At 58.5% G+C, this 10,701-nt stretch overlaps 1 protein-coding gene across 1 annotated transcript; it reads left to right on the top strand.

Annotated features, from left to right (window-relative positions):
* The first annotated feature begins 3,607 nt into the window (after window positions 1-3,607).
* EPN3 (epsin 3) lies at window positions 3,608-9,334 on the top strand. Its single transcript, XM_087826195.1, has 9 exons — window positions 3,608-4,243; window positions 5,202-5,320; window positions 5,997-6,077; window positions 6,298-6,423; window positions 7,355-7,442; window positions 7,918-8,187; window positions 8,367-8,483; window positions 8,600-8,827; window positions 9,003-9,334. The coding sequence occupies exons 1-9, from the start codon at window positions 3,682-3,684 to the stop codon at window positions 9,332-9,334; spliced, it is 1,923 nt and encodes a 640-aa protein (XP_087682321.1). The 5' UTR covers window positions 3,608-3,681.
* The last annotated feature ends 1,367 nt before the right edge of the window (window positions 9,335-10,701 follow it).

A 10,701-nucleotide genomic window follows, 5' to 3' on the forward strand; every position in this document is an offset into this window, starting at 1 on the left:
CTCGATCCGCACTTCCTGGGGACTGCCCGCAGGCAAGCCTCCCGCCCACCTCTGAAGGTGCCGCCCGCCGGGCCAGCAGGAAGGGGTTAACACGCCCGGCGCTTCCTCCTGTGTCCTGTTACTGCTGAGGCAGACCTGCCCGGCCAGCTGAGCAACTTTCCTTCCGAGCGCTGCCTGCCGGCTGGGCATCCAAGAGACCAACGGGCAAGAGGCAGAGCTGCAGCCAGTCCAGGGGACCCTGCCGCGCCCTTCCGAGGGGTCTGCGCCTCCTGGGAGAGGGTGGGTCTCCGGGACAAGGGTCTGTGGTGGATGGCTCTGGGGTCGCTCCCGAAGCTGTGCCGTCCCCCCGCCGCGCAGGTCGGAGGGCCACTGCAGAGGCTGCTCGTGGTCCCGGGGCAGGGGCCAAGGGAGCCTGCACCAGAGGTAAGCTGGCCCCTCCCTGGCAGCGGTGGTACCCCAGTGGAAGGTTTGGGGCTTAGTCTACCTCCCAGGTTCCAGGGAAAGGGGTGAGGAGGGCAGGGTGGTGGAGTTGGCTTATTGCCTCAAGTGGCCCTCCCGCCTGCAGCCCCTCCCTCCCTGCTGGCCCCAGGAAGAAGCACTGGGGGCTTATTCCCCGTCCTGGGACTAGCATCTTTGGCGGCATTCTCCACAGACTCCTGCTCCTCTCTACCAACCCCTTCTCAGCCCCCGATGCATCTTTAGACTCAGGGCAGCCCCCACGCACTCCAGTGCCCCCAGCTCACCACTGACATAAGCTTCGAGCCAGAGGGCACTCCCCTGTCCCTCGAGCAGCAAGAGTCGGGGCACTGCCACTCCCACCCACTGCTCCCCGCTGGACCTGATGGGGGGCAGGGGCCAGAGTTCGCCTTAGCAGAGGATGGGAGGGGTGCGAGCTGGTGGGGCAAGCACAGACTTTGGACAAACTCTAGACATCTGGGCTCTTTCTATCTCCCTGAACCCCCACGCTGGGGATCCCATCTTCTCCTCAGCCCTGACAGGTCCCCCAATCCTCTGGGCCCTGGGAAGAGCAGTCCCCTGTAAAGTTCTCCTTGGGACCCTAATTATAGGAGAGAGCTGATACCTGACCCCCCTCCCCAAGCTGGTCCCATCTCCTGCTGGCCCTTCTCCCATCCTCCCCACCCCCAGCGGATTCTTCCCCTCTCCCCTGCCCTCCTGCCTCTCCTGCCCTCCCCCCCATTTCTGAATTGGCCTCTCAGGCCCTGACTTCTCAGTGTCCTTCCCTCCACCTGACAGGGTCTGGCTCAAGGTCACTGCAGTAATTCCATACCGGGTGCCTGGCCACCACCGCCGCCACTGCTGCCTTATCGGCTGCTGGGTTTCTGTTTCACTCCCTTTTATTTCTGGGCATATTGTGTTCGATAAAACCCTTTGCTTGTAACACCGCTGGCAGAGCTCCCAGCTGCTCCCTCCCGCGTTCCTTCCTCTCCTCCACCCTCCCCTTCCAGCTCCCTGGGCCTCACCCTGCCCTCTTCTTCCTCCCTACCTTGTTCCCTTCAGATTTCAGGTGTTTCTGATCCCTCCCTTCCCCCAGCTCAGACAGAGGTGTGCAGAGAAGGCTCCTCCATGCCCACCTCCCTGGAGAAAGGTCCAGGCAGGGCTGCAGGGCCCACACCAAGGGACCTTCCCACTCCCCCTGGTTGGGCTGGAGGGCCCCGTAGAGCTCCTGCTGGAGTCACGAAGCCTGACTGGTTCTGCTGGTTTCAGTGGCCAGCACCGGGAGGGGCATGCACTCAGGGCGGGCTTTGGGGCACAATTATTTTTCATCTTGACTCCTGCCACCTGCCAGCCCACCAGTTAGAGAGGTAAAGACAGGTTTGAGTCACTAGTGAGGGGGAGGGCAGGAGTTAAACAAGTGTTGGCCCAGCGGCATCCCCTCAGAAGGCCAGCTGGACAGAAAGACAGCAGACAGAAGGTAGGCATTGCTTTCAGCCCACACTCTCCATCCCTCCGGGTCCTCCAGTGGCTGGGCGAAGCTCTCACTGGCACCTGAGCCCTAAAGAAAACTACCGAGGCATGCGGGCCCCTTTGATACGAGCCCTGTGTTGCCAGAATTGGGTGGAGGGAGAATGGAATTTAGAGGTGAGAGGGTAGAACAAACTCCTTCTGACTCCTCCTGAGTCCCAAGGTAGAGTTGAGAGGTGCAGTCTCTATGGATGCTGGTACTGGTGGGGGTTCATTGGTGAAACTCTGCAGGTCCAGCCTGTGCGTGTGTGTGTGTGTGCGTGTGTGTGTGTGTGTGTGTGTGTGTGTGTGTGTGTGTACTCATGCCCATGTGAACCTATACCAGAGTAATGGTGATGGCAGGGGGACTCTGGTTTGGGTTTCTGGTAGGGCCCTGTGATAACATTCGTCTGATTTGGGCCTGGGTTTGCTTTCGGCAGATGGCCTGGTCCTGTGGCTATGGGGAGGGCATCAGGCTGGCCCTAATCCCCCTGCAGCTGGGATACCAGAGTTCTGCCATGTGCTTCAGGCCTTGGGGGCTTGGGGAGCCCAGACTGCCTTGCCCTCAAGGAGCTTATGTTCTGGCTGGGAAGGTGGGGCTGAGACAGTAAAGCAATCATATGAATGAATTACAAAACTGGTGACACTGACAATAAGTATTGAAATAGTCTTCTGGAGACCTAGGTGTTAGTCCAGCTCTGCCACCTACATGCTCTGTGACTATGGGCAAGCCATGTCCTCTCTCTGGCCTCAGTGCTCTTGTGTGTGTACAACGGGTGGAGGTGGATAGATGATCTGTTTGAGAGGCAGCCTCTCCCAATGCTCCTTCCTCTCTTGCACTGTCCCTCCTCCACTCCCACCTTGCTGGCTCACTCCTCCTCTCCCTTGTCTTCAGATCTCTGGTCTCAGCTCAGCCATCACCTCCTCTGGGGAGTCTCCCGTGATTTTCTTAGCTTGGGTACTCCTGTGCTTCTCTGCACTCCCACCTGGGCTGTGATTGTCTGTACCCTCTCAACTGGACTTGGGTGCGCCAGGACTTGTGCCCTGTGTCTGGCTCAGAGAAGGCCCCAGGAAATAGGTATTAAATGAATCAAGCTACAAAATTAACAATATGAGGAGAGGAAAGTGAGGACTGAGATGCTGGAAAGATCTTAAGCTAGATCCTGGCAGAAAGGGGAGGGGTAGTCAAGCAGAAGCTAGGCTTGTAGGCATTCCTTCCTGGGTGTTATTGTCTTGTCCCCCAATAAGGGCAAGGACTGTGGAGTGTGTCTGCCTGCTTTTATCCTGACTCCCCACTTACGAGCTCTGTGACCTTGGACAAGTCAATGGATCCTGCTCTAAGCTTCATTACCCCCTTTGCGAATGGAGATCATAACAGCATCTTTGTAGTGTGATGGTGAAGATAAATGAGCATGCAAAACTAGACATGCCTGCTAGTAATAAGTAAAATAAGAAAATAAAAAGTGCCTGCTGAAGGCTGTTCCTGGCAGCAGGGACACCCTGGGCAGGCCTTAAGTTGGTGACTGAGTGGCCAGTGAGGTGGGCCATTGCCCCTGAGTTGCAAACCCTCTCTTCCTCAGACCCATGTGGAACCCAAGGACGCAGCCGCCCTGCTGAGAGCACGGCGGCCCACCCTTGGAAACCGTGACCTCACGACGGTGGCCCTCGGCCCTCCACCTCCGGCTGGGGCGGGGGGCGCCCATCTCCAAGTCCCCAGCCATGACGACCTCAGCGCTGCGGCGCCAGGTGAAGAACATTGTGCACAACTACTCAGAGGCGGAGATCAAGGTGCGCGAGGCCACCAGCAATGACCCCTGGGGCCCGCCCAGCTCGCTCATGTCAGAGATTGCCGACCTGACCTTCAACACAGTGGCCTTTGCTGAGGTCATGGGCATGCTGTGGCGGCGGCTCAATGACAGCGGCAAGAACTGGAGGCACGTATACAAGGCGCTAACGCTGCTGGACTACCTGCTCAAGACGGGCTCTGAGCGGGTGGCCCATCAGTGCCGAGAGAACCTCTTCACCATCCAGACACTGAAGGACTTCCAGTACATCGACCGTGATGGCAAAGACCAGGGCGTCAACGTGCGTGAGAAGGTCAAGCAGGTGATGGCCCTGCTCAAAGATGAGGAGCGCCTCCGGCAGGAGCGGACCCATGCCCTCAAGACCAAGGAGCGCATGGCGCTGGAGGGCATGGCCATGGGCAGCGGGCAGCTGGGCTTCAGCCGTCGTCATGGCGAGGACTACGGTCACTCTAGGGGCTCCCCATCCTCCTACAATTGTGAGTGAGCCCTGGGTTCAAGGCTAGGGGCAGAGAGGTGGCCTGAGTTCCAATCCTGGCTCTATGACCTCAGAGGGACGTAATGGGGATTCAGTGAGCTAAGGAATGTAAGGTGTAAGGCAAAATGTCCTGCACATAGTAGGAGCTCAACAAGTTAGCATAAAAAACAATGTTGGTATACATCTGTTGTTATTGTCAATTCACTGTCTAGTAGGACGGTGTGGTGGCAGAGGCACAGGCTCTGGAGTCCAGTAGCATCCCTTACTCTGCCCCTTCCAGGCTGTGTGATCAGGACAACCACCTCTATGAACCTGAGCTGGCTCATCCATTAAGTAGGGATACTCTTATCTACCTAGGTGGTTTGATGTGAGAATTAATGAGGCCCAGAAATGCCCTCAGCCCTTCGCCCAGACACATGGCACATGGTGCTCCATCAGTGGCATTCCCCATAATCCCCCGACTTGAGGGCACTGTCCTTGAAAATGGGGGTGGCCAATGATCAGTTCCTGACTCTCCTCCCCATCCTGGTGGTGCTTCCCTGATGTAAGATTTACTCAGCATGGCCCTCTGTTCATAAAGCCCTTGGCAGTGGGCTGTGGGCTGTGAGAGCTGTGACCTTGACTGGAGCTTCTCACCCTCCCACCCCACTTGACCTCAGGCTGGATGGGGCCCAGCTGAAGAGTCAGGGGACCTGGATTCAAGTCTTACTGCAGGACCCTGGCCAGGCACCCCTTAGAGTTGTTTGCGGGTCTGTAAGGGAGGGATTGGAGTCTTGATGGGGTGGAACGGGAAACCTTACAGAAAGTGCCAAACGCATGGCCTGGCCCCTGGGTCCCTCGGACGCCTGCTGCTCTCTTCCCCTCAGTTTCCTCCTCTGAGCCTTGGCCCCCTGGAGGGGATGGGGTGTGGGAGCCCATGAGCACCTGTGTGGTCACAGAAGCCATGGTGGTCATTGCAGCTTCCTCCTCATCTCCCCGCTACACCTCAGACCTGGAGCAGGCCCGGCCCCAGACATCAGGAGAAGAGGAGCTGCAGCTGCAGCTGGCCCTGGCCATGAGCCGTGAGGAAGCTGAGAAGGTGAGCCCCTCCTGGGGCAGCCCGGGAGGCCCCACAGCTGGGCTGGGGGTGGCATGGGGAGGGAACTGTAGAAAGGAGAGAGGCCTGCATTCACCACACCTTGACTCTTAGGCTCCCCTACTCTGGGCCCCAAAGCCCTAATCCTGCTCCCAAGGATTGCATAGGACCTGTCTGTGTCCCTGGGGTTGTCCCTGCAGGGACCACCTTCCCGCTTCAGTCCTCTCTGGCTGGGCCTGGAAAGTGTGTGTGTAGTGGGCTGGGGGTAGATGAGTGTGGTATGGGCCTGCTGCCGCCTCGTAGAGGGGGAGGGGATGAGTATGCTGACAGACACATTCCTGGGAGACAGAGACATGCTACCCCCCCCCCATCAGCTACCCTTTTTGGGGCAGGGACAGCCCCTATGCTACCTTCTTCTCTGCCATCACCTCTGTAGGTCCTGGTAGACCAGACAGGAAGCAGGACTCAGGGAGACTCAGGAGACCCAGAAGAAAAAGATTGAGCTTCTTGATTTTTAAACTGCGTCTCAGATCTGGACAGGGAGAAGGCCACACCCACAGAGCTGTCTGGGTGGCATTTCTCTCTCCAGCCCTTCCCCGTGCAGTGCGGAGCTAGGTTGCCTTTCGGCCCAGGAGTGACAGTGCCGGGCCAAGCTCACCCTTCTCTTCCTCCCTCGCAGCCAGTCCCCCCAGCCTCCCTCAGGGACGAGGACCTGCAGCTGCAGCTGGCTCTTCGCCTGAGCCGGCAGGAGCACCAGAAGGTAGTAGGCCGAGCCTCCTGTGCTGGTGCTGGTGCTGGTGCTGGTGCTGGTGGAGGTGCTAAAGGGGCACTAACCAGGCTCCTCCCGCTTCACCTGGTGGGCCTGCTGTGCCTAACCTCTCAGCTGCCTCCCACTCTGCACTTTTCTCGACTCAGCTCAGGCCCCCTCAAGTCCAACCTGGGCTCCCATGCTCTCCTCACTCCCTCTGTGCCTTCTGCAGGAGGTGAGGTCCTGGAGGGGAGATGATTCCCCCATGGCCAATGGTGCTGGGGCCGCAGTCCACCGTCGGCAAGACAGAGAGCCTGAGAGGGAAGAGAGAAAGGAGGAGAAGCTGAAAACCAGCCAGGTAGGGAGGGCGCTGGGGTGTGTGGGCTGACAGAGCCTGGGAGACAAACTGAGTTCATATTTGTAAAGAGTGCAGAGCAGTGCTTGGCATACAGTAAGCACTGCTTAAGTGTTTATTCAATGAAAATGGAGGCGGGGGGTTGTAGCAGCCTGGGATTGGGTCCCATACTGCATAGGCTGATGCCCAAGCTGAGGGCAAAGTGGGTTGCAAAGAATCTTGATCTAAGAACCCTTGAATTAGGTTCTGGATTTGCTGCCACTCTGTGGTTGGGGCGCATCGTTGTCTTGGCCTCAGTTTCCTCCTCTGTGGGCTTGTCGGAGTTCCAGCTCTGATATGCTAGGATGATATGGTGTGTGGATTAAGACTGGGGGTGGACTCAGGCATATGGTGCTAAAAACATCTTGGGCTCATCAGCATATTTTTCAAGAAGAGGGTGTAGGTAGCTGCTGGAAACAAGGCCACCCTCCAAAGATGTCCATATTACCCCCAGTTCTGCATGTTCATTGTGACCAGTTTCTCTTGGACACTACTTAGGGAGGCAGGCTAGTCATATAACAAGCCTTACCACTGATGGGCTGAGGAACAGGACAGTTGAAGAAGGGGTCAGACAGGCCTGAGTTCTAGCCCAGCTCTGCTTCTCCCTGGCTGTGTGATTTCAGGCAAATTATTCCCCCTCTCTGGGACTCATCTGGCACATCTGTAAAATGGGCACAGCACCACCTTCTGCACAGGGTTGTTAGGAAAATCAGACACTAAATGGGTGAGGAAACATTTTATAAACTGAGAAGCACTGTGCAGAGGCGAGGGATCTACTAGATGTTTATGGAATGGGTGAAGGAGAGAATGAGCTGGAGTCAGAATGACAGGATAGGGCCTGCCTTCCTCTGGGCCCCGCCCTCCTCTGAGCCACTGCTCCCTCTCCTCTCCACAGTCCTCCATCCTGGACTTGGCGGACATCTTCACACCCACTCCTGCCCCACCCTCCACACACTGCTCCGCTGACCCATGGGACATCCCAGGTAGGTATGCAGGGCTGCAAGAGCCTCCCAGGCTGGCCCCAGAGAGCCCATTCCTTCCTGGCCACTTGCTGGTACCCCATTTCCCACAGCTGAGGGCCACTGGGCAAGTCACCCATGTCTCTGAGCCTCAGCTTCCTGTGAGACATGGTGTCATAGCGAGGAAGGGGGAGCACAACTGAAGAGCCCAGCTCATGAGAAATGATCTCAGAAATGTGCTCTTGTTGCCCCTGTCACCCTGGCTTTCCTGCCCCAGCCAGTCCTTGACTGGGAAGGGGGCCTGAGCTGCCTGTGCCAGGAAGTCCAGGCTCCTGGGATAACTTGCTAGATATGGGCTCCAGCTTGCTGGGTGGTTCTGAGTCAGCATCCTGAATCTGTGAAACGGATCCCTTAGCCTCGAAACTTGGCCTGGGTAACTTGGCTCTGGGATGGGGGTAAGGGTGAGCTTGGGGTCATGTCTGTGCTGTTCCCATTTCAGGTTTCAGGCCCAACACAGAGCCCAGTGGTTCCTCCTGGGGGCCTTCTGCAGATCCCTGGTCTCCAGTCCCCTCAGGAAGCATCCTGTCCCGAAGCCAGCCATGGGACCTGCCCCCTACCCTCTCCTCCTCTGAACCCTGGGGCCGGACCCCAGTGCTGCCTGCTGGAGTCCCCACTACAGACCCCTGGACACAGAATTCCTCCCCGCACAAACTCCCCAACACTGGGGCTGACCCTTGGGGGGCCTTGGTGGAAACCTCCAACACCCCTAGTAAGTGAAGGGCCAGAGAGTGTGGGTGAGGGGCTGGACAACCTCTGGGTCCCCCTCCTTCAGGGTCAAGGGGCAGCAGATCCTATCTCTGTTAGGAGGGCTGCTTGCCCGGAAAGAGGTCAGTCTGGTGCCTGCTCTTTTTACCAACCCATCTCATCTCCCTTTTCTTTCTTGGCTAGCTCTAGGTGGCACCTCAACCTTTGACCCATTTGCCAAACCTCCAGTATCCATAGAGACCAAGGAGGGGCTGGAGGGTGCCCAGGCCCTGCCTTCTGGGAAGCCCAGCAGTCCTGTGGGTAAGCAGGAGTCAGGGGATGACTCATCTCTGGGGAATGGGGGCCTACCCAGAACTGGTCTCTGCCCTCTTCCTCCTACAGTGATCAATCCCTCTTCCTACCCATTTGTATTCCAGAGCTGGACCTGTTTGGAGACCCCATCCCCAGTTCCAAGCAAAATGGTACCAAGGAGCCAGAGGCCTTTGACCTGGGTGTAGTGGGGGAAGCCCTAACCCAGCCCAGCAAGGAGGCCCGCGCCCGAACGCCTGAGTCCTTCCTGGGCCCCTCAGCCTCCTCCTTGGTCAACCTGGACTCCTTAGTCAAGACACCCCAGGCCGCAAAGACCCGGAACCCCTTCCTGACAGGTAGAACACCCCGTTCCCTACTAGGTCTCAACACTGTCCCCCTCCCTCCGTTCAGCCCTTGCCCCAGAATCTTGCCCTTCTTCCTTATTTCTAAAACCCCAGATCCTGTCCCCCCCCCCGTTTTAGGACTGCGCCCCCGGCCTACTCCAAACCCCCGCCCCCTCTCGTTCTGCAGATCTCAGCGCTCCATCCCCCACCAACCCGTTCGGCTGGGGCGAGCCGGGCAGGCCGACCCTGAACCAGATGCGAACCGGGTCGCCCGCGCCGGGCGGGGCGGCCGGCAGGCCGGGCGGGGCGCCCTTGAGCTCCATGACCTACAGCGCCTCCCTGCCCCTCCCCCTCAGCAGCGTGCCGGCCGCCGCCCTGCCCGCCTCGCTCAGCGTCTTCCCGCGCGCCGGGGCCTTCACGCCGCCGCCCGCGAGCCTGCCGCCGCCGCTGCTGCCCGCGCCCGACTCGGCCGCGCCGCTCAACCCCGCCCCGCAGGCCGGCACCAACCCCTTCCTCTGAGCCCCGCAGCCCCCGCAGCCCGGCGCGGGCGCGCGAGGCCCCGCCCCCGACGCGCACGGCGCGGCCCGGCTCCCCTGGATCCGGGCAGCGGCGGGGCTCCCACCTGGGCTCCGCCCCAGGACGCGGAACGGCTGAGACTCCGCCCCGAGGAGCGCGGGCCGGGTCCCGGCCTTTGCGGACCCTTTGCGGCTCCTGGAACCAGAGACCGCGCCCCCGTAATAAAGACTGGAGCCCGGGTCTCAGCTCCCACCACGTGGACTTTTTGCGGGGCGTGGCGCCAGGTCTGGACGTCAGCGCGAACCACCGGCTGCCGTGGAAACAAATGCTCCACAATGTGGGGGGCACCAAAAAACGCTCCCGCCTCCCCGCACAGCCACCGCAGCCTGGCACTTTCCCTTCCAGATGCTCCCTAGGCTCTCCCTTGATCACTTTCATTCATTTATCACACACAGGCGCTGGGGATGACCTGAGAGCAAGGAACCCATTTATTCAGCACTTACGTGCTAAGCACTTTAGACACATTACTTCATTTAATCCTTGCAACAACCCTCTGAAGTAGATAACACCACTCCCATTCAGGACTGGCCACATCATTTGTGGGGCTCGGCGCAAAATGAAAACGCAGGACCCCTTGTTCAAAACTGGGTTAAGAGCTTCAAAATGGGGGCAACGGAGCATTAAACCAAGTGCAAAACCCATTTTATAGGTGAGGAAACTGATGCTCAGGGAGGTTAAATGGCGTGATCAAAGTCACAAAGCTAGCTACAGAGTGGGGCTGGGATTCAGCATCAGACAGTTTGGCTCCACTGGATTTGAGGTCCCAGGCTGCGCAGCAGGTTTAATTTTGGCAAATATTGACTGACTGTAGTGAACGCAGTGCTGGGCATGCCTGTGGAGGAACAGAGCATTATTAAGCCCACAGCCTCCAGCGTCGGGGAGCTCAGAACTCAGTGGGGCAGGCAAGCTAGGTATAGAAGCCCCCAAGCTCTGTTGTTTTACTGAGTCACCTTAAATCCTTTCCAAGGGCTGGCAATAAACTCAATCTCAGCCATGCAGAGGGAGCCTGGGCTTATGTGGGATCTGGGAAACCAAGGGGGAGGGCCTGGTACCTCATCGTGGGGGGGCACCATGGTCACCTCCCTCCTTTTCTACTCAATGCTCTCCAACCACAGGACCACCAGATACTGATGTGTCCTCAGTGCTCAGGGTCTGGCTCTGCAGACAGTCTGCTGCCAGCCCCACCCCCGTTGGGGTGCTGGGAGAAAATGGCCTTCCATAGGCCAGAAACACCAAAGTTGAGGTCCAGGAAGACACACAGCGCTGCTCTCCTTCCTAAGGCTGGGGTGGGGAAAGGTGCTGCTTTTTTG

This window comes from Miniopterus natalensis, chromosome 17 (genome assembly GCF_054644295.1).
Source record: "Miniopterus natalensis isolate mMinNat1 chromosome 17, mMinNat1.hap1, whole genome shotgun sequence".
Classification (NCBI taxonomy): Eukaryota; Metazoa; Chordata; class Mammalia; order Chiroptera; family Miniopteridae; genus Miniopterus; species Miniopterus natalensis.

What these genes read in the sequence shown, in the direction of transcription:
- EPN3 (XM_087826195.1), top strand. Translation starts at nt 3,682, where the DNA reads ATGACGACCTCAGCGCTGCGGCGCCAGGTGAAGAACATTGTGCACAAC. An exon ending in CTCCCCATCCTCCTACAATT is followed by an intron (nt 4,244 to 5,201) that starts GTGAGTGAGCCC and finishes TGGTCATTGCAG; the next exon opens with CTTCCTCCTCATCTCCCCGC. An exon ending in GCCGTGAGGAAGCTGAGAAG is followed by an intron (nt 5,321 to 5,996) that starts GTGAGCCCCTCC and finishes CCTCCCTCGCAG; the next exon opens with CCAGTCCCCCCAGCCTCCCT.